At 46.5% G+C, this 26,183-nt stretch overlaps 10 protein-coding genes across 10 annotated transcripts, besides 3 other annotated features; 4 read left to right on the top strand and 6 right to left on the bottom strand.

Moving 5' to 3' along the window:
* Nucleotides 1-635: 635 nt before the first annotated feature.
* Nucleotides 636-730: a repeat region (Identified by RepeatMasker using a combination of RepBase library and repeat library created with RepeatScout).
* Nucleotides 731-1,366: 636 nt separating this feature from the next.
* On the bottom strand, nucleotides 1,367-6,437 carry UA08_07084 (hypothetical protein; the record flags this gene model as incomplete). Its single annotated transcript, XM_020261987.1, has 8 exons — nucleotides 1,367-2,745; nucleotides 2,827-3,532; nucleotides 3,723-3,842; nucleotides 4,115-4,258; nucleotides 4,465-4,512; nucleotides 4,569-4,602; nucleotides 4,660-6,182; nucleotides 6,315-6,437. The coding sequence occupies 8 exons, from the start codon at nucleotides 6,435-6,437 to the stop codon at nucleotides 1,367-1,369; spliced, it is 4,077 nt and encodes a 1,358-aa protein (XP_020117805.1).
* Nucleotides 6,166-6,238: a repeat region (Identified by RepeatMasker using a combination of RepBase library and repeat library created with RepeatScout).
* Nucleotides 6,239-6,265: a repeat region (Identified by RepeatMasker using a combination of RepBase library and repeat library created with RepeatScout).
* Nucleotides 6,438-6,819: 382 nt separating the features above from the next.
* Nucleotides 6,820-8,176, bottom strand: UA08_07083 (hypothetical protein; the record flags this gene model as incomplete). Its single annotated transcript, XM_020261986.1, has 2 exons — nucleotides 6,820-7,749; nucleotides 7,835-8,176. The coding sequence occupies 2 exons, from the start codon at nucleotides 8,174-8,176 to the stop codon at nucleotides 6,820-6,822; spliced, it is 1,272 nt and encodes a 423-aa protein (XP_020117806.1).
* Nucleotides 8,177-8,849: 673 nt separating this feature from the next.
* Nucleotides 8,850-9,709, bottom strand: UA08_07082 (hypothetical protein; the record flags this gene model as incomplete). Its single annotated transcript, XM_020261985.1, has 3 exons — nucleotides 8,850-9,024; nucleotides 9,086-9,390; nucleotides 9,449-9,709. The coding sequence occupies 3 exons, from the start codon at nucleotides 9,707-9,709 to the stop codon at nucleotides 8,850-8,852; spliced, it is 741 nt and encodes a 246-aa protein (XP_020117803.1).
* Nucleotides 9,710-10,132: 423 nt separating this feature from the next.
* UA08_07081 (26S protease regulatory subunit 4-like protein) lies at nucleotides 10,133-11,944 on the top strand (the record flags this gene model as incomplete). Its single annotated transcript, XM_020261984.1, has 5 exons — nucleotides 10,133-10,302; nucleotides 10,356-10,371; nucleotides 10,436-10,504; nucleotides 10,572-11,634; nucleotides 11,682-11,944. The coding sequence occupies 5 exons, from the start codon at nucleotides 10,133-10,135 to the stop codon at nucleotides 11,942-11,944; spliced, it is 1,581 nt and encodes a 526-aa protein (XP_020117804.1).
* Nucleotides 11,945-12,575: 631 nt separating this feature from the next.
* On the bottom strand, nucleotides 12,576-14,580 carry UA08_07080 (ABC transporter ATP-binding protein ARB1; the record flags this gene model as incomplete). Its single annotated transcript, XM_020261983.1, has 3 exons — nucleotides 12,576-12,702; nucleotides 12,764-13,905; nucleotides 13,969-14,580. The coding sequence occupies 3 exons, from the start codon at nucleotides 14,578-14,580 to the stop codon at nucleotides 12,576-12,578; spliced, it is 1,881 nt and encodes a 626-aa protein (XP_020117801.1).
* A 1,406-nt stretch (nucleotides 14,581-15,986) lies between these two features.
* UA08_07079 (hypothetical protein) lies at nucleotides 15,987-17,238 on the top strand (the record flags this gene model as incomplete). Its single annotated transcript, XM_020261982.1, has 5 exons — nucleotides 15,987-16,069; nucleotides 16,132-16,326; nucleotides 16,376-16,469; nucleotides 16,541-16,848; nucleotides 16,965-17,238. The coding sequence occupies 5 exons, from the start codon at nucleotides 15,987-15,989 to the stop codon at nucleotides 17,236-17,238; spliced, it is 954 nt and encodes a 317-aa protein (XP_020117802.1).
* A 582-nt stretch (nucleotides 17,239-17,820) lies between these two features.
* Nucleotides 17,821-19,732, bottom strand: UA08_07078 (hypothetical protein; the record flags this gene model as incomplete). Its single annotated transcript, XM_020261978.1, has 7 exons — nucleotides 17,821-18,453; nucleotides 18,505-18,601; nucleotides 18,665-18,725; nucleotides 18,836-19,192; nucleotides 19,256-19,448; nucleotides 19,538-19,610; nucleotides 19,689-19,732. The coding sequence occupies 7 exons, from the start codon at nucleotides 19,730-19,732 to the stop codon at nucleotides 17,821-17,823; spliced, it is 1,458 nt and encodes a 485-aa protein (XP_020117595.1).
* Nucleotides 19,733-20,856: 1,124 nt separating this feature from the next.
* On the bottom strand, nucleotides 20,857-21,318 carry UA08_07077 (hypothetical protein; the record flags this gene model as incomplete). The annotated part of the gene is made up of 1 exon (XM_020261977.1): nucleotides 20,857-21,318. One exon carries the CDS (start codon nucleotides 21,316-21,318, stop codon nucleotides 20,857-20,859), a length of 462 nt encoding a protein of 153 aa, XP_020117594.1.
* Nucleotides 21,319-22,844: 1,526 nt separating this feature from the next.
* On the top strand, nucleotides 22,845-23,890 carry UA08_07076 (hypothetical protein; the record flags this gene model as incomplete). Its single annotated transcript, XM_020261976.1, has 4 exons — nucleotides 22,845-23,010; nucleotides 23,079-23,101; nucleotides 23,155-23,380; nucleotides 23,436-23,890. 4 exons carry the CDS (start codon nucleotides 22,845-22,847, stop codon nucleotides 23,888-23,890), a joined length of 870 nt encoding a protein of 289 aa, XP_020117894.1.
* Nucleotides 23,891-24,320: 430 nt separating this feature from the next.
* On the top strand, nucleotides 24,321-25,764 carry UA08_07075 (hypothetical protein; the record flags this gene model as incomplete). Its single annotated transcript, XM_020261975.1, has 4 exons — nucleotides 24,321-24,389; nucleotides 24,455-25,188; nucleotides 25,387-25,596; nucleotides 25,728-25,764. 4 exons carry the CDS (start codon nucleotides 24,321-24,323, stop codon nucleotides 25,762-25,764), a joined length of 1,050 nt encoding a protein of 349 aa, XP_020117893.1.
* Nucleotides 25,765-26,183: the final 419 nt, after the last annotated feature.

Here is a 26,183-nt window from a genome sequence, read left to right as displayed (position 1 = left end):
GGGTTTCCGCGTAATATCAGTGGTTTTGCATCATCTCGGGTATATTAATTAAGGAGTAGAGTGTTCTCTAGTCTCTGAGGCTCCCTTGAGGGAAAAAGAAATACTTGTAAGAAGTTAAAAAGGAGATCTCTATAAGATCTCCAATAAGAACATTGTGGCAGGCGGTCGCCCAAACCAAAAGGGCACTGCTTAGCAAGCGAGATGCGAGGGCCTAGAATACTTCGACTGTCAATAATATTCATCTTGTCATTACCCCTTAGCATTAAGCCCAGAAGAGCGCGAAGAGACTATTTTTCAAAATCCAACCGTCAATGCATGCGACCATATGTTTTTGTTATCTTTCTCCTCTTTGGTTCAAGGATCTCCAAGTCACAAGGAGGAAGCCCGGTTCTTTGATGGCATAGTGACCATTGGACGAAATTCGTGTGTTAGCTAGATGAGATTTCCGAGCCCCGCTAATTTGCACAAATACGATGACTTTGAGCAGTAGGTTCTCTTTACTCCTTTTCTTACTGCTGAATCCTTCGAATAGGGTGTTCGGTTGTTTCCAATGAGTGGCGACTTTAAATGCGTTTGTAGTTTGTCCTTTCTATCAGTTGGGGTGTCTTTCAGTCAAGTTGAGGAAGCCAGGTACAACAGCATGTTAACCACTAAGCCACCAAAAGGGTCCCTTAAATAGTGCTTGTAGTAACGCTCATTTTATGTGAAAATTATGCCTTATATTCCGCTGTTAGATGTGACTCGTAGCGACTTCCACACTTGGCAATAGAAACTTTGAAAAGCACTGTAAATAAGATAACTGCATGGGAATATTTCACGTTTTGCGAGCAGAAAATAGCGAGAGGAAGGTGAACGAATTTGGAGAACAAAGAGGAGAGTCCTCGAGCTTGTACCCTGGCGCTAATCCGCTTTGGGATCATGTAGGCAGATGACAGAAATTGACTTGATTCAAATCAACTATCAAGTTTTGTGATCAATATGTTTTTACTCTAGTGAGATGCGCCTTATTTTTAGCGCTTAAGTAGATATAATATACCCTATATAGTATATACCAAGAACATGACTATGTCTCCATAACAGAAAATGTAGAGGTACCGGCCAAAGAGCATATGTGAAGATATACATACATGTGGTGGGTGCATAGGAGTGTAATGATAGTATGTGCGAAACCCCTGTTCGAGATGATAAACAAAGCAAAATGCAACAAAAAAAAGCAGTTGGCCTAAACACGATGCCTTTATACAATGCTAATTAAATACATAAGAACAAATAGCTCAATGTGTAGCAAATCACACACTGAAGGCCTTCTCTCGAGAGGAAAAAGAAATGGGAAAAAATACACCGTGTATTGATTAATATCAACACATTATGACTCTGGAGCATGGGAACTTGGCACATCCTCATTTTGCTGCGCTGCCCTGAACGAGTTCTTCGAGCCGAGGAGCGTCCCTCCAAGCCAGGCCAAATGACCGCTAATCGAATCACTGAAGCTCCTTGCCCGCATACTCGAAGCAGCATTGGTGTCGGACTTGGAATTAATCACGTCTGCATTGGTGGTCTGCCTGCTGTTTATAGGCCGTATGTCCGTTGTGGAATCCATGCGCTGACTATCGGCCACAAGACCCGTGTCATGGTTCTCACCATTGAAGGCATCAGCTATCAACGGCGCTGCAGCCAACCTTCTGGTTTTGGCGGATTTGCTGCGTTGATGCTTCACCGAATTGCCTTCACCGCGCAAAAGAGAATCTGCCACTACAGCAGAGAGTGTGGAAGAGAGGGGTGTAATTAGTGAGCCTAGCGTCAGTCGCAAAGTGACCGAATTTCTTGAGCTAGATTGTGGAGTGCGAGGAGTACTGCGGCGTCGCTGCGTAGGTGTCCTGGCATCTGCTGGTGGTTGAAGGGAGTTTGTTGATTGGTCATGATGTCCAGTAATTTCTGACGACGGACTCTCATCGGTTGTGGGAGCAGATGGGAAGCGAAAAAGAAGCGGGGGAGTTTGTGCTACTTGCAGCTGCCGACCTTGAGGAGTTGCTGGAATGCTTTCCTGTACAGGTAAGCTAGGCCGGGAGTCAGGCTCCCCAGCATGCTCGGACAAAGCCCAAGGGTTGCTAGTCAAAGACTGAGAAGGGACAGGTGGTGAAGGCGTGGCTAGCTCTTGGGATAAATAATCTTCTGATATAGATTCGTCTTGGTCGGATCCCGCAGGGGAGAGGAGACCTTTGGGGGTGCTTAGGCTCTGGCCTTCTGAAGTTGTGCTATGCGTTGAATTCCGGGAAGAGCGTAGTTGGCTTGGGCCACTGACAACCACATTGTTTGGTTTTTGTGCTCTTCGGTCTAAAGCAGAGGGTTCATCAATTGAATCGCGATACCGTTCACGATCGAGGAATCTGACGCCTGCTTCTTCGTCTTCGTCCCCGTAACTGAGCTCATCTTCATGACGAACTCGACCACTAGTAATGAAATAAACACCAAGGAATGTTAAAGCGCACCCGCCAACAAACTTCAAAGCTCGAGACAAAGTGGCTGACTCAAAATCACGGTACAGAACGGCACTTCCAATAATAACAGAAAGAGTAAAAAGAACGAATTGGGTGGGAATAACTTGTGTAGAGTCGAATCGCTGCAAGGCGCGATTGATATATCGTACTTGCATCAAGGCGCTAAAAACAAGCACCGCAACAAGTAAATATGAAATCGGAAAAGTAATTACATGCCATAATGTAAACGAGAGTAGCGACGCAACGCCTTTAGTTGAAAGGGCAGTATAGCCACCTTTGACTTGTTAGCTGAGAACGTAACACTTCTAATCTCCGTGCTAGAACTTACCAAACAGACCAACCAAGCCCAAATCAATCAAGATTGTGCGACTTCCGTATTTTCCACTCAAATACATGAGGATTATTATCAACGCAGTGGTGAGGCCCAGATACAATTCAAACTCCCACTTTGTGATCATCACCCAGATATCATGCGGGCCGATTTTGGTCTCGGAGGTTTCTGCGCTCAGTACCACCACCACTGCTCCAGCGACGGCAATCACAACACCCCAGAAATCGCGTGCTCGGAATTTCTCCTTCAGCAAGAATGGAGCAATCATGCAATTTGAAATCAATGCAACAACTCCCAAGGGTGACACAATGGAAGCCGGTGCGAATCCATACGCGAGAAAATTCCCCAATTCTCCTAGAGACATCAAGACAATACCAGCCCACCAGTATGGTGAATGTAGATAACTTGGGCGGTCGCCATGTGTTGCGTCTCCGTCATTAGGTCTTAACGTATGATCGGAAATAACAGAATGATCCGTATTATCTGGGTCGCCCGTTTCCTGATCATTGTAGAATTGATACCGATCATTGGTATATTCCTGTGCATGCTGTCCATTCTCAAACTGTTCATAGCTCTCATGGTCTGGGTCATCCCTATAAGGAACATCGATAGAACCGTACGTGCTTGCCGACAGATGCCTCCGAGATCTCATACGGACTCGCTCGCCTTCGGCTTCCTGATCGATGCGTACATGGGCGTATCGCTGTATATTGAGAGCGAATGAAATCAATATATTCCCACATATGGCCACTACTATTCCAATAAACGACGACCACCTCTGGTGTTTTTCATCTTCATCTCCGTCTCCCAATAATAGAGATAGCAGACCGAATGCAGAAGAAGTAGTAGTCTGAGAGTCAGAACCGAGCACTTGCGGTACCGACGAAACTGACGCCGAGGGCACTGGTCTTGCTAGCGCCATGCTGGATAGTGTGTATCCCATTGCTGTCAAGTGCTTGCGAAGGATATCCGGGCGTTCCCTTTTCAGCGCTACCTCTCTGCCTCAACGGAGCCTACGGACTGAGTCGCTTGCCCGCTGGTTGCATTATGGCCAATAACTCAAGAATCTCCGGTTACTCAGGCTGTCATCCGCGGTATTTTCGGTTTATGGTTCTGGGAAAAGCGCTGTCTTGTCGCGAAAATCGAGCGCGAGTATTCGCGCGAGCAGGGTGCCAGAAATGACGCAATAAACGAACAGCGGGTCTGTGTGGGGAGGAAGGCAGTCAGTCAACGTAGGGAAATGAGACGAAACCCAGTATCGAGTCAGTTAGTCTTTACGACGTACCGTCCTAGGAGGTGCTAGGAAAAGCAGAGCGACGCAAACTTCAGGTTTTCCTTGACGTCGCCTCGGCGGTGCAGTAGCAGTTTGCAGAAGCCGCGCTAGTTCCTCATCTGGGAAGGGCCCGGCGGCTAATTTATTTGACGTCTGCTAATAGTACGTAGTACTAAGTACGAAATAGTAAACACCAGACGTCCAATTTATTTTGATTTTGATTCTAGTCTGCTTGATATCTAGTATCAGACTGCAGCATAATAGCTCTACCTAGCGGTCCCGTGACCCAGTGCGGTGCCACGTAGGCTGAATGGCAAGTCTGAGAATGCGTGGCATTACATCTCCTTGCATGAAGAACATACAACGCTAGTGATAACATGTGCATGTGCTATCATACGCATCACCAAATCCTTTTTACTTTCTCATAATTAACCACAGACATAGTTTTTCCCAAGTAGCAACGTACATGCCCAACCGTCGAACCAGAACAACGCCTATCCCTAGTATATACAGTATATATAAAGTGTAGAAGTGCATCATCACCTTTGACAACCTACCGCCGCATTTTCTTCTTTTCGGGGCGCTCTTCTTCTTCGTCGCTAACCTCCGCATAAATAGTCTTGGGCTGCGTCTTTGCCCAGGCCTTAGTGAAGATGGGATCCTTCTCAGCCTTTTCAGCATATTTCAGAAGCGCTTCGCGTGGATCCTCATCACGCATCGAGCTTAGAGGGATGTTCTCGCGGATGTGTTTCTCATCGGGTTGTGATTTCGCAAAAGGGGTTTGTGCAGGGAGATGCGGCCGGCGAGGATCTCTCGGGCGGCCAGATACAGTGAGTCCAATCGTAGGGTGACGTGCAGACCAGCTCTGTGCTGCAGACTGAGGCACGCCGTTTGCGCCGACAACTACCGAGTCTCCGGAGAACCCCTGTGATATGTCTGTGGTGAGGCTCGGGTCATCGTCAATGTGTCGGCGCTTGGGAGCCTTGGACATGACAAGAACAGCACCCTTAGTAGACATTGTCGGATTATAAAGAACATGGGTTTCCGCATTGGCAGACCCTGTTAATATCTGATTCAGTTTCTCGTGCCATAATACCGTAATCAGAGGCGACCCTGGCGTGACAGGTGATACAAGCTCTGGCTTCAATGTTGCTGGATTTAGGATATGGAGGTGACCCGTTTCAGACCCAGTAATAATATTGGTCCCGGTGGGAGAAAATTTGATATTTGATGTCGGATAGTGGATTGAAGATGATTGATGTGTTACACTCGTAATAGGCTGTTTGAACTTGCGAGTATCCCACAGTTTAATTGTGTCGTCGCCTCCTTTAGTTACTACCAGACGTCCATCGGCGCTGACATCAAGCCCGCTCGTCCAGGTGCCCCGGGTATGAGCATCCCTAACCTCTGCGGCTGGCCTCGTATATGGCCCATCCCCACTCCACATTACCAGGCTTCCATCGAGGCCAGCAGCAACAAGAACATTAGCTCCGCCTTGTTTAGGCGACGCCCATGCGACAGCTGTAATTTTGGCCCTGCCGGCTGAACCAGCAGCCCTAGACTTGTGCGCAATAACCTCTTTTTGATTTCGACCGACGTTGACATCCCATATCCTGACAGTGCTATCCGTTCCAGCAGTAGCACAAAGATTGTAGTCCGTTGGGCTCCAAGCCCCAGAAGTCACTTCCGAAACATGACCTTTCGTATTGTGCATATCTCGCAGATACATGTCGCCTTTGACAAATTCAGTGAGCACGTTACCGTCTCGATCAAGGATCTTAGGTTGAGGAGTAGCGGGGACCACTAGCATCTGACTGGGCGATATCGGGTTGAATGCGACGAAATGGACCGAATGCGTTTCCTGCGCGGCGGCATTCTTCTTCGCACTTGGGTCGATAGATTTGAAGGCGCGAAGTGTGGAAGGAGTCATGGATGGAAAATCGTGAAGCTTGATCGTACAGTCTGCAGATCCTGAGACAAGTCGACCTCCAGGAAGGTCGACTGACAGCGTTGTCACTGCTTTTTCGTGTGTTTTGAGTACAAGCTCATGGGACACAGGAAACTCGTCCTCGTCCTCGTCCTCATCATCATCATCATCATCGTCATCATCATCATCGTCATCGTTATCATCTTTATTTACTTTCGTATCATCGTTCGCCAACTGTAATCGAGGCTCGACGGCGCCTGCCTCTTCCTTTGCTTCGACTTCTACATTCGACTTCACATCTGTTCGCTTTGAGCGGTCGAATTGCACGGTAAGATCGGTCTTTTTCTCTTGCTTGCCAAAGCTGCTCGGGAAAAACTTCTTGAAAGCTTCCTCATCGAATCCGTCCATCTTGCTGATTGCTGGTAACATTCGAGGAAAATAAATTATCGGAAGTTGCGAGATACTCAGGCAAATCGGGATATGTTTGCGGTGTTTGCATCTAATTGCAGCTGTTGGCCAATCACCGTTTAGCTTCGCCCAAAGCTCTCCGCGTCGGAGAGAAGCAAAGCATGCGATATTGTATGATAGACCTTTTGTGACTATATTCAATATTATTCATAGTAGCGGTCTAATAGGAGCATGTGCAGTACCGAAATTATACCTGATTAGGAGCCATAAATAGCAACAATATCATTGAAGCGTACGAAATTAGTACCTCTATCTAACTAGAGTATCTGCGAACGAAGAGAGATCGCGGAAAACTTTTATATATATAGAAAAGCCATAAAATTCATTTTTCACCTGTTTTGCTCCGTTGCGTCACCAGTTCTCCGCCAAAGATATCCTTGCTTTCTTGTTCGCGCTTCTCGCGCTCCAGGCGACGTTTTTTAGCCGCTCTCTCCAGTTCACTTTCTGATGTACCTTCAGCTCCAGGAAGTTTCCCAGTTGAGCGTTTTTGTCCGCTGCCGGGCGCTGCAGGATCTAATTTTTCAACCATTTGGCATTGATATACCTTCTTCGCTATACGTTTCAGGTCCTTAATCATCTCAGGATTGGACGAGAGAGGGCTATAAGACTCCAATAGCATCGAGCAGTCGGATAGTGTAGACATCAACTTCGTGCGAATCATTTCTAGTGGGTTGCCGGCATCGACCGTCGTCGCGCCTGGTCCTAACTTCGTGTCAAGGTAGAATTGAGTGAGAGGTTTGTCAGCGACAAAAAGAGCGGCAAGCCATATCTGTGATGGGGTATAGAAGAAATAGGCATCTGTCATTTGTGCTGCCGTCTTCAGTAGTTCTCGTGCTTTCCCATGGGCGGCCGATATCCGAGAAGATATAGATACTCTATCCGAGGAAGACAGCGGCGCAATACTATGGATTGCCTGTTTCATGCTTTCGGATGTCTGTCCTGCATGATATGGGGCAGGCTTCCCTTCACCCAAGGCAATTGCTTGGAGTTCCATGATACCGCCTTCGAGACCGCGGAAAGGATGACGGACATCAAACGTGTATCTGAGGCCTTGGGTCAAGGTATACTCGGGAGCTATGACCTCTTCGGGTTTCTCTATCTTTGGCACTGCTTTTGCGAATTCGCGCAAGGAAAGATAATAATTGTCGGTCTTCGTAGCGAGGAAAAGTGCGCAGGGCATAATCGTCTTAGGGTGGTAGGTCATGACGGAATTCGTAAGATAAAATCGACGAAGATATTGGATAGCGGTTGCCTGAATGTGTGCGAGACACACAGAAGATTAATAAATATCTCTTCCTCGTTAAGATCGCAGGGCAGTTCTTTGATTCATCACTTACCCTGACCATAGTTGGTAAGGGTGGTTTATAATTGTCCCCAAGCTCCAAGGCTTGTTCGCAATAATATCTCACAAACATAAGCTCTTCCTCGGCGGAAAGACATTCAATATCCTTCCCAAGGACAGCCTCCACTTTTGTTTCATTGTCGCTTGGGTTGGGAGTCAGATTGCCACTTGTCGACGGAGTGGCAGACCTGGGTGCCTCGCGTGCTCGATGCTGCACGGCGCGAAGACGCTCACTAGCAACCGCATTTGTATTCGCTCGCAATGAATGTAGAGATTCCTTCGTGAATGACCATATCCGGAACTGGGTTGAAGCCTTGTAGATTTCGTCCTCGATCATGATGGAAAAGCGAAGCGGAAGTTGATACCTGCGAAGGCCTCGCGGGCCCTCAAAGAAGAGTATTGGAGCTTACCAAATCGAAGGAATCGTATGCAGACTAGCTCGCGCTCTGCTGAATTCAGCTTAGATGCATTGTCAAAGGGGTTGAAAAAAACTCCGAAGACATGAGCGCGATGAAGTCTCCTAATTTTCCTGCGAGCTTATGGACTCTGGGCGTTAAGCTCCGTTGACAAGCGGTGGTGAGCTTATCGATTAGAATCCGCCGCCATGGCCCTGTAGCCTAAGGCTCTATAAGCTCACCCTAGGCCTAGAGTATTCCGTGCTAGTTACTACTGAGCATGAAAATGATCAAATAACTGCAGGCTACAAAGCTGGATAGTATATTGATTGCTTGCCACAGACGTTGATATTTATCCCCATAACTGGCCTACTCATGATCAGTAGTTAGGACTTTAGCAGCGATATGTATGCATGGTGAGATGGTTAAAGGTTATGTATGCAAGCAAGAAATAGTATCTACCAGAATCCTTTCAAAAGATTATATCCAAAAAGACAAGAAAATGAACGAATGATACTATCGTAAAGCATTCGCCAGGCTCCATACGCTGCTTCAGCCCCCCAACCAATCCCTTCCTAAATCGCTCGTAAGTCGTCTCATAAATGCGTTCATTAATCATGGTTCACCCAAGAGATACGCGGTAATATCGCCTACATATTCAGCTTCAAGCTCATAATCGGCCCCGTTATTACGATCGATTCCAACATATTTGAAAGCTGCCACAACGCGGTCTATGTCGAATCCCATACCACAGAAGCGGTCCACGAGGTCCCTGTTATACCCGTCATATCTGATAGAAAGGAAGATCAGCAGGATATTGCAGAAATGGAAAAAGGGAAAGAATCCCATACGATGTTAGAGCATCTCGCTCTTGGTCTTCTTTTGCTTTGCGTTCTTGCTCGCGTATAGAGGCGTCAGTGGCACCCCCACTGCCTTCAGCAACCTGTTTCTTAGGAGCGCCTGCGTAGTTTATAGCCCATTCCCTCGCCACACGTTCGAATTCCTTTGGTTTATGTAAGAGCATATTGGCGACTTCTGCATCTTGAGGATCCTTGGGTTCGGGCGTGCTGAGGAGTGACTGAAGTGAGAGGAGAGCAGATCTTATTGTGAGAACCGGGGACCAGGCACTTGAGAGTGTATCAAGACAGATGGCACCCTAGAGAAATTCAGCAAAGCATTCACTCCAAAGGGCAAAATTCGAGCTGCGAGCCTACAGTTTGACTGCTAACGTTGGGATGCCAAACTTTGGTTTCAAACCTCATGACCGGAGGCTTAAAAGGGTATTCATTCGGAATCTTGATGTCGACAAAAAACGTGCCGTCTTCATATGGCGTGCCAGGAGGACCACGGAACGAACCCCGCAAATGCGTGAGGTCATCGTCGGCTCCTGCTGGGTCTGCAGTCACTTGCGAATGAGAGTCATTATGAATATCCGCAATCTCCTTGGCAATGCGGCGAGTGCGATTCGAAGCCATCGTGAGAGGTAATCGGCGGAGTGAAGACGCTGAGGCGATGGAAAATGGCGAACAGTCTTAATCCACCAGATGCTGTTTGTTTACTTCTGGTGGCGGGAAATCGGGCTCAATGGGACAGAGCTGCAGGCTAGAGCTAGTAAACAGGGTATAGCAAATTTAGCCTGTAGCTTGTCCTTCAATAAGTCGGAATAGCGTCACGATATCGATACGGTGCACTATATCCCAGCAGTAGGAAGTTCAGCAGGGCAACTCGGCAGCGCAGGTGGTAGTCTGGCAGTAGTTGGAACTCCTTGATCGTCCACCGAATCTGCCTATCCAGCAGTTTATCGTTAAGGCTGGCTAAGAAGATGTGACGCACAGCCTCGTAGTTTGGCGGCCGCTGATTGGCCCGTGGGCTCTTGACGTGGACTCGGGCCTGCCGTCATGTCACGTGAGCGCGCACCCTGTCGGGCCGCGCAGAGCAACCATTCGGCGGCTGGACAGACAGCTCTCCTTCTGACAAACCAACACTACCACCACCACACCACACCACACCACACCAACGCGCCTGTGCGTGATCTTTCATCTGTCATTGCGACACTATATTCATTTCAGTGAGCTTGACGACGTGATTTGCTTCGTAAAGGCTCGGCTCTGTGATTCCTAGAGCTCCATATATCATGGTACGACCTGCAAACCGCCATACATACCAGCGAGCTCGATCATCAGCTTACTAACCTGTGACAGGGCAACCAACAATCCAATATTGGAGGCGGTGGAGCTGGCGGAGATGGAGGTGATGATAAGAGCAAGAAGGTACGCATTTTCTGAGATGGTCAGCAGGGTAAAGGGCTACGTACTGATAGCTTTTGAATCTCGACAGGACAAGCCTAAGTACGAGCCGCCACCACAACCCACTCGTCTTGGTCGCAAGAAGCGCAAGGCAGCCGGTCCAAACGCAGCCGCAAAACTTCCTACCATCCTTCCGACGGCACGATGTAAATTACGATATCTAAGGATGCAACGAATCCACGACCATCTGCTACTTGAGGAGGAGTACGTTGAAAATCAGGAACGCATCCGGAAAGCAAAGGCTCAGGCTACTGCACAGCCCTCAGCAACAGGGGACCTCGATGCTTTGGATAGAAATGCTGATGAGAGAGGCCGTGTTGATGACATGAGAGGAAGCCCGATGGGTGTTGGAAACCTAGAGGAGATGATAGACGACGACCACGCAATCGTCTCTAGTGCCACCGGTCCTGAATACTACGTCTCGATCATGTCCTTTGTCGATAAGGATCTTTTGGAGCCCGGGGCCAGTATTCTACTACATCATAAGTCAGTGTCAGTCGTCGGCGTTCTGACAGATGACACGGATCCCTTGGTGTCCGTTATGAAGCTAGACAAAGCCCCCACAGAGTCTTACGCCGATATTGGTGGTTTGGAGTCTCAGATCCAAGAGGTTCGTGAAGCTGTCGAGCTGCCATTACTACATCCCGAGCTTTACGAAGAGATGGGCATCAAACCACCGAAAGGTGTCATTTTGTACGGTGGCCCGGGAACTGGTAAAACTCTTCTAGCAAAGGCCGTGGCCAACCAGACCAGTGCTACATTCTTGCGCATTGTTGGTAGTGAACTGATTCAGAAGTACTTGGGTGACGGTCCCCGTCTCGTGCGTCAAATCTTCCAGGTGGCGGCCGAGCACGCTCCATCCATTGTCTTCATCGATGAGATTGACGCCATCGGAACAAAGCGATACGACTCGACATCTGGCGGTGAGCGAGAAATTCAGCGAACCATGTTGGAGCTTTTGAACCAGCTTGATGGTTTTGACGATCGCGGAGACGTCAAGGTGATTATGGCAACCAACAAAATCGACAGCTTGGATCCTGCGTTGATTCGTCCTGGTCGTATTGACCGCAAGATTCTGTTTGAGAACCCCGATCGTAAGTTGTTCCGTTGAATCCCCAACGCATATCCGTACTAACCGCAGTTTTTCCCACAGAAAATACCAAGAGAAAGATTTTCACGCTACACACCGGCAAGATGTCTCTCAGCGAGGATGTCGATCTGGACGAATTCATCAGTCAAAAGGACGATCTCTCTGGCGCCGATATTAAAGCCATATGTTCCGAGGCTGGTCTCATGGCTCTCCGTGAACGGCGTATGAGGGTACAAATGGAGGATTTCCGGACAGCTCGCGAGCGGGTTCTGAAGACCAAGAGTGAGAGCGAGCCAGAGGGGTTGTATCTATAAATGAGAATCTCGATACACACAGTGTCTCATTGTTCGGCAATCTTGTCTTGTCACTCGTTACACTGAATCTCTCCGTTGAATACTGTACTCTAAAGCCCCCTTCTTCTTAAGACGCCCCATAATCATATAAGCATTTGTCCACATAATCATGCCGTCAAGGCAAAGATGATTAGATAGGTATAAACTTTGATCCACATCATCTCTACAAATTCAATTTACTACGCATGGACATTGAACGTTGATAACAACGCGAAAAGAACAACACTTTCAAGCAGTTCAACCGAAGGTTGATAAATTCAATGTATTTCATTTTTCACGTAACTTGACAACGACAACAAAAACAAGAACAAGTCAGACAAGTCTAAATAGTCTACCAACGTGACATGACATGCACCAGTGGTCACAGATGCACTATCGATCAAAAATGGAAAACAAGTTTCCCTATTTCTCATCCATTCATTGTGCTTGCTCTCTGTGAGGAAAGGGATAAGTTTCTTTCCTCCTCCCATCTAACTCGGTGTCTTTCTATATGAATCCGTTGTTCTGGTTTCTCTTTTTGAAATCGGTCAAAAAGCGAGAAGAATGGGCGAGCAGCTAGAGGAAGAAGAATAGTTATATACGAATTAAGTTTTTAGACTGCTCCGGCTTCAACCATCTTCTTGCGCAGGTAGTTCTTGTACTCGCCAATGCTGCCGTCCCATCGGCGAACGGTCTTGTGCTCGCAGACCATGATATCTTTGGCAATCTTGTCCAGAAGACTGTGGTTTTCATAGTTAGCGATGTTTAGAAATTTGAAAAGGGGATAGGCGGATCTCTTACCGGAAATCGTGAGACACAACGACAACACCGCCGCTGAAGGCATTGATAGCCTCTGCAAGACTGTCAATAGTAGGGATATCGAGACCGTTAGTCGGCTCGTCTAGAAGCAGCATGTTTGGCGCTTCAATAGCGAGCAATGCGAAGACGATACGGCTCTTCTGTCCCTCGGACAATGTACCCATAAGCGCAGTCTGAGATTCACCAGTCAAACCATAACGACCGAGCTGTTGACGCCAGTATTGGTAGTCCTGGCTCTTTGTGCTGAACTTATCCCGCACGAAGTCGAGAGCGGACTTGGTCAAATCCAACTGCTCAGCAGAGTGCTGACTGTAGAGACCCATCTTCAAGTGAGTGTGACGGGTCACACGACCGCTGTTGGGGCTCAACTTTCCAGTCATGATACGAAGAAGGGTTGATTTACCAACACCATTAGGTCCGACTAGAGCAGTACGGGAATCCATGTCAACACCAAAGTCAAGGTTCTCGTATAGCGTATCGTCAGGCTTTCCAGAATACGAGAAAGTCACGTCATCAAACGATAACACAGGGGGAGGAAGCTTCTCGACATCGGCGAAACGGAAAGAAAATACTTTGTCGGGAATGACGGGCTGGATGAAACCATCTGCCTCCATCTTGTCAAGAATCTTTTGACGCGACTTAGCTTGACGGACCAAATTGGCGTAAGTACCAGCAGAAGCAATAAACTTTTTGATATGGGCAATTTCTTCCTGCTGTTTGGTGTATGCCTTCATCTGATTCGTTTCCTGCTCAGATCGAGTCTTGTGGTAGGAATCATAGTTACCACCGTAGTACAGGAGTTGCTTCATGCGCATGTCGATCATGTTTGTGCAAACACCATTCAAGAAGTCCATGGAATGAGACACAAGAACAAGGGTACGTTCCCACTTCTTAAGGTATTCTTCAAGCCAGACACAGGCTTCAAGATCCAAGTGAGCAGTTGGGTCGTCGAGCAACAACAAGGACGGCTTGACGAAAAGAGCCTTAGCCAAAGCGACACGCATTCTCCAACCACCGGACATGTCTTTTGTCTTTTTGTGGATAGTAGTACTGTTGAATCCAAGACCCGTTAAGATCAGAGACGCACGAGTGTGGAAGGTCGATGGATCCATAGTTTCCATACGCTAGAAGAGCATTAGCAAATACGCTTCAAAGGCTGATTAAAGAAAGGGAGCGAATATACTAACCTCGTATAAATCTTCCAAGACAGGGCTTTCAGGACCGTCTTTCTCCAAGATATCTTCAGCAAGTTTTTCCATACGTTCCAACTCGTTCTCGGCTTCCTTTACAACCCATTCCAAAGCACCAAGCTCACTTGGTGGGGCGCCTTCATTCAGAAGGTAAATATCGATGTGCTCCGGGATGGGGAACTCGCGCTTGTCGATGGCTTTCAAAAGCGTCGACTTACCGCATCCGTTCTCACCAAGCAGGCCGTAGCGTCGGGCATAGTTGAGCTCGAGGGTGCTGTCGTTGAAAAGAACCTTGCCGTGGAAAACCAAGGAGGCAGAGGTGATCTTGACATCGCGTGATGAGGCCATTGAAGCCAACACACCAGTTGTAACTCGGTCCGATAGACCATGCTTATCCATTTGTGCAGTCAGCTTATCAACCTCCTTCATCTTATTCGCATTGGTCGCGGGTTCATCGCCGGTAGGGATAGCGTCTCCATCGCCATCCTGCAACTCGGGAGTCTCCTCTCCAGCCTTGGCTGCCTTCTTGGCTGCTAGTTTAGAGGTCTTCTTCTCGCCACCTTCGGCGGCACGCTTGGCCTGGCGAGCAGCTTTGGAAGCAGACACCATCTTGCGAGCGGGGGAAAAGTTTTCGTTCGTAAGGGTTAAAAGCACGGCGAGTGATGATCGTACTCAATTGGCGATCTATAAATAGCTGCCCAGCCAAAAGAAAGGTGCAGGCAGAGTTGCTCTATTTTTTTTTTTTTGTTGAAATAGAAAAGTTCCTCGCGGGGTGGTTGTCCTTATCGATTAGAACCCAGGAGAGATGCCCCGCTAATCGAGAGCACACACACAAAGAAGGGTATCACAGAGAAAAGGAAAAGAATGCAGTCGTCTATCCACAAAAGCACGCTGTGATGTGCTTTGTTCCCTGGAACAGAGGATGGTGACAATAGAGTGTGTTGAGGATAGGCGGTGGTGGTGGGGAGTTGAGTAGTCTTCCCTGAGGCAAGAGCAAATCGCCCCGCCGTGAAATTTTGTGCCCAGTGGAGCCTGAGGCTGCCCCATGAGTGGTTCACACACGTCACCTGGGACGCTGCCTGAGGCTGCGATTTTGCACTATAACCCTAACCCTAACATACACGCTGATTGGCTTTCTAAACTATCAACGACAACTTGCAAGGCACGACATTCTCCTTATACTTATCTACTGCATATGATCGCATGCGACATGAATAGTCTGAGGCTAGTTTCCCATTGCATGTTTACTCTTCTGGGCCGATAACTTATTGTTGTCATTGTTGTTGTTATCGATGTCTCATAGATACTGCAGCTATCCAGGTCCATCTTATCACGATGAGATAGGGCTATCACCGCGCCAGCCCTAACATTTCTATATTTGAAATCTGGCATGTTTACAACACTCTAGTTACACAAAGGAACTCTACTCAACGCTAGTTTATAATGGGCCCAGATACAGAGATTATAGCTTAATGACTCTATTATTGACCCCTAAATACCGCACTCTCTCCAATACATGCGGTGCTGATCCCTTGACTCTGGGTGCCTCAGGCTACATGGAACAGCGAATCGCGATCTTGCACGACTACGGAGTATCTAAGATTAACCAGAATAATCCTATAGGATTATGGGGCGGACCTTTCAAATGTTGCTTTGTCGAGAATACGCTACATTATGTATAGAGTATAGACACGTTTGCGGACGCTAGCGGACGCTAGCGGACAACGGTGGATTTGATCCGACGCGATATGTACATACATGTAGATGAATTGCGGAAACTGGACCGCATAATAATGGTATTGTTGACTGGCTGGGTTGCAGTTGTGGTTCAGATACGAGCATCAATTCTGGTGAAAACTTTGGAAGATTAGGTATAAATACAGAGCAATGGGTCTTGGGCACGTAGATTCCCAGCAATACCAGCGCATACATACAATGCCATTTCTTCTTTTCTCATTCGATTCGTGGAAGTTTGCTCATCGCACTCGATATTGATCCCGTAAAAACAGCAAGCCATGCCTAACAATGCCTTTTCTGTGCATGCATTGCCAGACCTATCTGGCAAACTGTATGTCGTCACAGGCGGAAATGCCGGCATGTTCGTACTCCAGTGCTGCTAATCAAGTATGTATTGCGAAGAGCTCGTTAACAAATCAACAGAGGAAAAACGACTGTTGCCGGTCTAGCTAGCCGTGGGGCAAGGGTATATATGGGTGCAAGAAGCGCTGAGAAAGCTGAGAAAGCCATTACGGATATTAAACGAGAGCTTGGAAAACCACAGGCTGATATCGTTTTCTTGAAACTTGACCTTACTGATTTTAAGTCTGCTGTCGAGGCAGCTCGGGAGTTGAGAAGGTATGTCTTCCCATCGATTGCTCGGAACCAACATGCCGACTTTCTCTAGCAAAGAGACTGCTCTACATGGACTTATCAACAATGCCGGTATTATGGGCGTGCCATTTTCACGAACGAAAGATGAATACGAAATTCAGTTTCAGGTATTGTCAACGTTTGTCATATACACATGCTCTGCTTTCGTTGCGAAACTAATGACCGTCGATTTACGTAGACAAACTACCTCTCCCACTGGCTCTTCACCTATCATCTCCTGCCACTACTGCAATCGACAGCTTTGACGCAGCCAGGGACCGCACGTATCGTAAATGTCACATCGGATGGCCACGAGAGATTCACGTTGAAGGAAGGAATTCGGCTGGACGATCCAAACTTGGAGTCGGAGTCTGCAATGGTCAGATACGGACATTCAAAACTGGCAAATATACTCCATACGAGGCACTTGAACGCCGTGTATGGGCCAAAGGGGAAGGAATCGTCGGGTATAATAGTAGCTGCGGTCCATCCAGGGCATATTGACACGTAAGTCGTTACTGTCATTTCTCTATTTGTTTACGTTTGCTGTTGCTTTATACACAGGTAAATATTGGGGCTGTGTATAAAGATGAGGACGGACAGGTAGCTGATATCTTTGACAGAAATCTCAACAAACAGGCTACCGGCATGGCACCGGCCGTTGTTTTACGTATCATGACCCCAATCATGAAATGCATAGGAATCCTGGATCACGAGGCCAAAGGGGCATTATCGACACTATTTGCTATTGCAGACCCGAAATTCACTGAATCAGGTGCTTACATTGTTCCATATGCTAAAATTGGAAAGCCGAGCCAGATGGCTAAAGATGACCAGTTGGCAGAGAGACTTTGGGAGTGGACATTCAAGATGTTTCAAGAAATGGGCTATTTGTAGTCTGCTTGGATGACGGTTGTTATATAATGTGAAGTATATAATTCAGTCCGGCCTCCATTCCTTGTCAACGAAATCAGTCGTAATCAGGAAGACACAATTCTTGATATCAAGATACAAGTTGGATCATTACACTAGTTCATCTACTTTATATCAGCGTCGTATAGTATTTGACTTTGCCTCCGCACTTGACAATTCCCCCTCCCCAATAATGTGGTTGAAGTCAAAGTTAAGATCACCTATAATGCTGATTGATGGCAAATCATTTCGTAGCGAAACGTGAAGGAAGATAAGCCAATCTCCTTTGCATATTCATCGGTTTTAGAGAGGAGCCGCTGAGTAATCGGCGAGATCGGTTGCACACGTAAATATCTGGGAATAAAGATCGTATACTGCAGCATGTAACCTTTTCTAACGTTCTGAAAGGAAGAGACCGGGCCGTAGAGACATCATGGAACTGATTCCCCTGGCATGGAATGAGGCCGGAATTCATCACCATTCAGAATCGAGAGGTACCTATCTGCTGTTATTTTAGCCTCATGTGTGACGATGTTCTGAATATTCCAACGATAACAAATCGTAGAATTATGAAGAAGAGAGGGCTACCATACCCGCAACAGCCCATGTACCAGCAATGGCCTGCAGAGCGAGAGTAATCTCAGTCACTTCATGCAGCAGTTCAGGGTTATTCGTCTCACGGTAGTACCAGAAGTAGTACTTTGCAGCCTCGTATAGACAATTAATGACAAGTGGGCTTATACCGGCAGCTCTGACTTCCCTGGCCCTTATTCCACGAGCAAAGCCAGAAACAGCGGTACACACTACTTTAACGCCTGCCAATGCAATCTTCTGCATTTCGAGCTGCTCTGGAATGCCGACACCGCTCAGGCGGTCGAAATCTGCGCAGGTGTGCGTATCGTAAAGAAGCATTTGGGCACTATACACGACACCGACTGCTGGATGTAGAGATCTGTCACCAACAAGAATGCTATTAGTCTGATCTTGTGAACTCTTTAGAGTCAATCCTGTTGCAAATGAATCCAGAAGATAGTGAAGCTGGATGCCCTCCTTGTACCAAAACTGCGTATCGGATGGCTTTTCATTGATATGGCGAAGAACACGAGAAAGAAGGTCAGAGGCTTGACAGAGTCGTGCGAACGGTGATATTGCGTGCGATGCATCTCCCGAAACAGCAAGTGATGGGCTCACGCTCGGTTCCTGGTACTGTCAGATTGTGGGATTTTGGCAAGTAGCTGATGATGTTTGTACCCCTTGATCCCAAGAACTCTCCGTCGTGGGTAGCATATCCTCAGGGTGAGCGTCGTCACACGAGAAGGGTTGATCGATCAAGCCAATTGTAACGTATCTATGAATATTATAATAAGAGACGTATAATATCACTTTTAAGATAAGTTGAATAATCACTCACTTGTCAAAAATCATGACTCCCCACCAGACACGACGGAGCTCCTCAACTTCCACCCAGGACCCTATATCGGGCATTAGAACAATTTCGATATAACAAGACATCACTGGTATCATGTTTTAAAAGTGCGAAAGGAGAACTCAGCGTTGTGTTGATCTGAGATCATCTGCTGACCTGATCTTGGAAACATTTGTGGCACCTTTCGTTGGCGATGAATCCCTAGAGCGTGTCCTAGTCTGGCACATAGACCGACAGATAGATACGCCGCAGGATATACGCCGCTCCCAACCTCCCAGTAAGCGATAAGTAGGGCTGCCTGTAAGACTCGTGGAGTTATGACTCCCAGAGATTCCACGGACGAATAGCAGTGCTTCACTTGAGAGTACAGTTCTCCGGTTCCCAAATGACCCTGAGAAGCCGTAGTAGATAGGAGACAAATGACCAACATAAGTAAAACAAGAGCAGGATCTACGTCCTCCCCTTCGAGTGATGACTCGTGCAGACATAGCCGGTAAGTCCTCCTTTTGGATACTAATCCGTACAATCTCTAAGCAAATAGTTTTGATCCACACGGAATGGTTGTGGCACACGTACGAATTGGGAAAAATGGATGAACCATCGTAAAGTACCGATTTAAGTGCTGGCCGAAGCTGCCAGGCCCCGAGTTGATAGCAACCCAGAATTCCGTGGGCATTCGCGCTTGACGAATGGTCATTGAGAGACCACGATTACGGAACAGCCATGTATCAAGGAAGAAGAGTGCTGATAGTGAATCATGAGAGTCACCCTGGTAGCTCGAAATCAGTATGGTTTTATGGCTTCTTGTCCTGTAGCACGATTCAAGATACTCTAAGCGACTGGTGGTAACAGACGCACAGTAGAGGACAACGAGCCACGCGTTGTCAAATCGACAATACCCCCAAACGTCCCTGATGGGTACTCGCAATGCCTGTCCTTTGTCAAGCAGCGATCACATTGGGGTATTTGACGGCTACACTTTCGCTTTTGCCTGTAACACTGGACGCACGCTTGTTTTGCCAGACTTCTGTGGTCGTCACTATTGGCGGACATTTCGATTCCTGGCCAAGAATCTGCGACATGGGCCATTCCTTGTTGTCCACTTTGCTGCTAAATTGTCGGTGTTGGGATAACTTACTATCATTCTCTTTGTCAATTACCTGTCAGAGGCTTGCTGCCCCTAGTAAAATACGCATTTTGTCCCTAACGTACCTATAGGCTGCCAATACGGCAGCCTATAGGTACGTTAGGGACAAAATGCGTATATTACAAATCTTACTTTTCTACACACAGAGAACGCGAATCTATGATTGGCCAATATTGCTTATTAATCAGCCAATAATTCTTAGTTGTAATAATACATTACAAATAAAACACTGATACGAACAATACTTACACACTAGTAAAGTAATCTAACCAATCAATATACTTTAATTATACACCGCCTAGGTCACGTGATGTATAACTACTAATCACGTGATCTCAGCTTTCACAGTCCCGTGACCTAAGTATATAAGTAGTGTTTGCAGCGTAGTGCATATTCCGTTCCGTAGGTAGTACTTATCGATTGGCTGTGACGTTCATATTATGAAGCGTTACATAACCATATAAGAATAAAAATATTAGTTTTTTATAATATAGTAAAAGCAAGATCTAGAGAATTAATCTAACTCACAAATTCTTTAATGATAACATAATAAGAGTCAACTTTGGGCCTATGCTTCCCTTGAATGGCTTGCCAATCTGACTAGAATACATACATACTACATATAGTCACCATTCACGCCGCAGATGATGTGCTTAGAGCAATCTTCAGCTAAACGCCACGTCAATCGAGACTAGAGCAGATGAAAGAAGAATATGGAGCGTATACTTTGTGAGAATCTCATTACGTAGAGAATTGGTACATACAAGAGTGCCCATTATCAGAAGTAGAGCGTATATGTATGAACAACTTGGTAGTGGCGACATCCCTAAGATCGATCATACGACAGTAGATTTGCTGGAACCCATCACTCAATTGTACGCCATTTCAGACAAAAGAATAAATAGAATTTGACATCTCCGCGCATCAGAAGGCCCTGCGTCTCCTCTGTTTATCGCAACCACGGCGCGGATACTGCATAAAGACCAGAAGCAAAAAGTTTGAACTAGCGAGAACTGTCGCAAGTGAGAAATCAGACGCCGCTGTTATTATCAGATTGATGACCCAGTGATTCCATCTGGGTATCACTGTACTGTTTCCGTGAGCCAACTAACAGGGTAGTCGGGTGACAGATATTCATGACCAGCATCGCCAGGAACATCAAGGCTGCATCGAAGACGTACATAAAAACCTCGTGGCTGATGAGATACCCACTGTTGCCTTGTGCGTACTCGATTAAACGGAAAATCGACCGCACCAAGATAAGAATACTTGCAATATACAAGCCGGCGAGCACTGTCTCCCACGTCCATTGTGCTTTACCATTCCCACGACTTAGAGTCTCGATCACTTTGGCAGTAGGGTTTCTTCGGATGCGGTAGTGGAAGGTTACACAGGTAACCATGAAAAAGCTGAAGAATAACAACTGCACGCCAAGGCCAGCAACGGTGATGTGCTCTCCTAGATTGTAGCTGCTGATTGTACCACTAGCCATGATACCACCTCCTGGAATATGGTCAATTAATACTTATTCTTTGATCACGGGGAGAGAAAGAGAGATAGTAATGACAAGGAGAGGAGACTTGCCGGCTGCTTGAGCTAAGAATCCAATAATGTCGCCGATCACAAAAATTTTAGCCATCCATTTGACTGGGATCATAGAGAGCTTTTCTCCTCGTAGGAAAGCAATAAGGCGACCCAATACGACGTAGATTGATACAGCGTATAAAGGCGGAGCGAGAAGAATCAAGATGGTCATTATACTGTATATAGGTACTGATTCTGTATGGTCATGAGCGAGAAGGCGGCAAATATAGCCAATTATTTGAACTGTTGTGATCACTCGGTTGTCAACACTGTGTCATATGCAATCCTAATGGTAGGCTGAGTCCTTAGGTACTTACATATGCCTCCGATCACAAACGCAATAAAATACCACGCTCTTCCTCGTCCCAGCTGGTATACATGGCAAAGCGTGGTCAGAACGAACAAAACCACAAATACCACTGCCGGTGGTATCGAAGGTGTATATCTGTAAAGTTTAAAGTCTATCTTGTTGGAGTTATCATCCATGGTCAAAAGAAGCGAAACGTAGATCGTCAAGTGGTGTAGAGGTTGCTGAATTGTTCTTCTTCTTTACTCTTTGAAAGCGTGAACCGAGGCTTTCAATGATGTCGAAAGAATCCAGAGTCTTTTTTTTCCAAGGGTACAGGGTACAATTCGTTCGGCTGTTGCCTTCTTCTTCTTCTTCTTCTTCTTGCTTTTTAAGTAATTCTGCGAAATCTCTGCCGTCCTTAAGCGAAAACGACAACGAGAACGAAAGCCCTGAGACATCTTTGGTAGACTACATGGGGGACAGTCACTAGTAATATAACCGGTGGGGATCTGCTAGAAAAAAAGAAAGGATAATTTGCCCTCTCTCCTGTCGGCGAAGCGATTCACATACTGATGCCGCGTGGAATAGTTTCTTGGCTCTAGTTTCGTTCTCGTTTTCGTGTTCGTATCAAATTTAAACTACCTATTCAAAAGTTTCCCCCTTTTATCTTTTTATATTTTCGTTCTCTTCGTAGTGATTATTTCATCTAATTTACTGGTACTGTGCTCAAGTCTTTAGATTTCAGGCTCTATATACGGAGTAGTAGGAGATATGCTGAAAGATCGCACGTAGTAGCCACTGGTGATCTAATATAGGGGCAGTAGAAGGTCTGTCTTAGGAGGAACATGCTCCTATGTTGAAATCGAAGCTGAGAAGGACTATTGTCTTATTTTAGCGTCTAGCTTGAAACCGAAAGTAGAAGCCTGAATGTTCGTCGTGGGCAGGCGAACTCCTACAGGTAGCTGTACTACAATAGACACCGGCCAACTTTGTAACGCGTGAGCGAACACGAAGACGAACACGAAATCGAGGAACGAGATGTATATATATTCCGATACAAACACCACTTAACACACAAAGTCATTAGGCACCGAGTCACCTCGTAACTTTCTCAGGCGAGAGTTGATTCTGTCGTCATATTCACAATGTCAGATCAAGACGCCGTCGAGTTCAAACTATACCGATACGACCCATCAGCAGGCGCAGCAGCAGTCTTTTGTGTTCTCTTTCTCGTTGCCTCTACAATCCATACATACCAACTTGTGCGAACTCGGACATGGTTCTTTATACCATTTGTGCTCGGTGGTTTCTGTAAGTTAGCCCAAAATCATAGCGACTGATGATACAAATTTTTTTATCTAACGATCGTACGTGTTCAGTTGAGGTTTTTGGGTATATGGGAGTAAGTAGCATCTGGAAACGTCGAAAGAGTCGAATTGATCAGTTGCCTTTCAGCGAATAGAATCAGCAAACCAAACTCCGAACTGGACAACAGGCCCATATATCCAACAGACCCTTTTGCTTTTGATTGCTCCTACTTTGTTCGCGGCGAGTGTGTATATGGAGCTTGGACGGATCATAATCTTGACAAACGGTGAAGAGCATTCTTTGGTCCCGCGGAAGTGGTTGACGAAGATCTTCCTCATTGGGGATATCACCTCTTTCTTTATGCAAGGTGCTGGTGAGTGAGCGTTCGTCTCTATCAAACCGGAATGAAGAAGCTAATTAGTGAGAAGGGGGTGGTATAATGGCAAGCGGAAACATACAGTCTCTCCACACAGGGGAAAAAATCATTATCGGAGGCTTAGTAGTGCAGTTACTTTTCTTCGCTCTCTTTATCTTCACCACCCTCAAGTTTCATTTCGGCCTGAAGAACAACCCGAACCGCAAAGTGCTCACACAACGCCCTCCTTGGGAGAGACATATTCAGGCTCTCTACGGCGGAAGCTTGCTCATCCTAATTCGCTCGATCTTTCGTCTCATCGAGTATGCGCAAGGAAACGCCGGCTACCTGGTGTCACACGAAGCGTATATGTATATTTTCGATGGTTCGCTGATGTTCCTAACTATGGTGGTTTTCCTGTTTATACACCCGAGTGAAGTCAACGCTTTACTCAACCCGGCAGCTGCTGGAAAGGCAGTCAGGCGTGTGTTTTCTGTCTATGCCCTTGACCAATTCCGCCCAAACTGATTGACGTTCGCGAGGCTAAGACACGGGGGTAAAGATCAGCGGATTTTGGCAAAGGGTTGCTCGCAAGAATATATACATACATGTACATTATTAGAACGGTAACTACTAGATAGGCAGGTGCTTGTATCTCGTAAGTGTTAGAACGAGTATCCAGTGCGAAAACTTTAAAAAGTAGATCGCCCCAGACTGCCAAATTAGGAAATATTAATATAAAAGACTCCGCAGTACATTTTCCGAGCGGTCCCTTGCCCCACAAGCCGAACGCCTCGAGAAACAGAGCTATTAATATCTACGTATTTGCATCTTGGCATCAATCTCGTTATCGTATTCGTATTCTTTTTACTCCGCCCAAAACCCTTGACAAAGGCGTTAGAGCTCAAAAGGACACTCGGAAGGAGGGAAAAGGCCCAGGTATGTATGAAGCGTCAACATGCCGCCACGACGATCGCATAGGAAATCCCGCAATGGCTGTATGCAGTGCAAGCAAAGAAGGGTCAAGGTTGGTCTACTTTCTCACCTCAGTTGTCTGTGAGAAGCATTGGTTCATTTAGTTTTCGAATATAGTGTGATGAAAGCCGGCCCTGCTCGAATTGTACGAAGCGCGGGATAGCTTGTATCTACGACCACGGAAGCAAAAGCCCTTCGGTAATCGATGTACCTCGAAACAGCCAAACACGGTCATCTTATCATTCTGAAGATCCTTCTTCACGACACGGCACTCCTGCTGTCAATCAGATAGATTGGTTCAGCACTTTGGACGAGAAAATCGCGGGCACCGCATCCATTCTTCGGGAATGGAGTCGGCAGGACCCCGAGTTGATGCACCACTTTACCCTTTACACTTCCCAGACCATCTCTGAGCGCAAGGAAATCCAGGATGTTTGGCAGATTGAAGTCCCCAAGATGGCTTACTCATACGGATTCTTGATGCATGGCATTCTTTCCTTATCCGCCCTTCATCTCTCTCATCTCAAACCAGAGAACTACGGTGACTATATGACCAGCTCAAGGATACACTTGACGTTTGGGCTGCGCACCTTTGTAAGAGTTCTTCCATCTCCAACCGCTGAAAATTGCTCTGCACTGTTCAGCTTTTGCAGTGTTATCATGATCTACACCTACGGCTGTCCCATGGAGAGTAACGAAACCGACACTGCGGATCTCCTGAACAACCTAATAGAGGTGTTTAGGGTATCTCGTGGAACCCTAATAATCATGCCATACTTGAAGTCTATGAGGCATAACGGCCTTGAACCTCTTTTCCGGCAAGAGTATAATCTGCCCATCTCATCAAAAAGGTGAGTTGTCTTCCTGATACTACCCCATTCTTCCCCCTCTTCTATACGCTACCAGGAAGTAATTACCATAAGAAACAAGAAGTTTCTCATAATCCGTGCTTCCTCTTCGTGGTTTTATTCTACACTCCTAGCATGGATTCTCTGTTTGTTTACGGCAAGCCAGATCAAAAGGAGATGTAGCTGACAAAAGCCTTACAGAGCTAGGAAAAATAACCTATTCGATGGAGTTGATGAGCAGCTTGACAAGCTCAGTCAATATATTGAGTCGGAGCCTCTCGACCCTGAAGACAAAGTTATCGGCCAGCAAGCTCTTGCAGCGTTGTCTTCATCCTTTGAAGCGTTCGAATCGGCTGACTTGCCGCTGGAATGTGGAATGGCGTTCTTCTGGCCTCTATCTGTCCATGAAGGGTTTGTGTCTCTTGTGCAGCAGAAGAACATGATTGCTTGCATACTAATTGCCTATTATTGCGCTCAACTGCACACTCTAAGGCACTATTGGTTTATCGGACGAAAAGCACATTTCTTATTATCCGAAATAGCAAGTATTTTGCCTTCAAAACTGCTGTGCTGGATTGATTGGCCAAAAAGTATACTTTGCAAGGACTACGTTAGGGCATGTTATTGATCTGAAGAGGAGAGAAGCAAGCGGACTGCTACAGTCGAGAATTTGATTGCGCAGAAGCGTAATTCTAATATCCGCTAGTTTTCCTCGTATAGGTTGTCCAAATAGTAATAATGTGTGAAGGAAACTCATCCTGACTCACTTCACTTACCTTATGTGTCGCATCTGGAGCGCTACTGCAAGGGGAAATCGTCAACAATTAACTCTCCGGTTAGTATATTATTTTCTCGGGAAACAAAATCTTGTAATGTATAATAATTGAGAAGTTTACTAGCAATTACTTTGAAGGGAAACGAGGGGGCTCCCCAGGGTCATGTTCTCGCAAACATTGATGGTGATGACAGAACAGTTTATTTGTGCAATAAGCCAAACG

The sequence above is a fragment of the Talaromyces atroroseus genome, assembly GCF_001907595.1.
Source record: "Talaromyces atroroseus strain IBT 11181 chromosome Unknown scaffold_10, whole genome shotgun sequence".
NCBI classification, from domain to species: domain Eukaryota; kingdom Fungi; phylum Ascomycota; class Eurotiomycetes; order Eurotiales; family Trichocomaceae; genus Talaromyces; species Talaromyces atroroseus.
The sequence above is the reverse complement of the archived record's forward strand: the minus strand, read 5'-3'. Positions and strand labels throughout refer to the sequence as shown.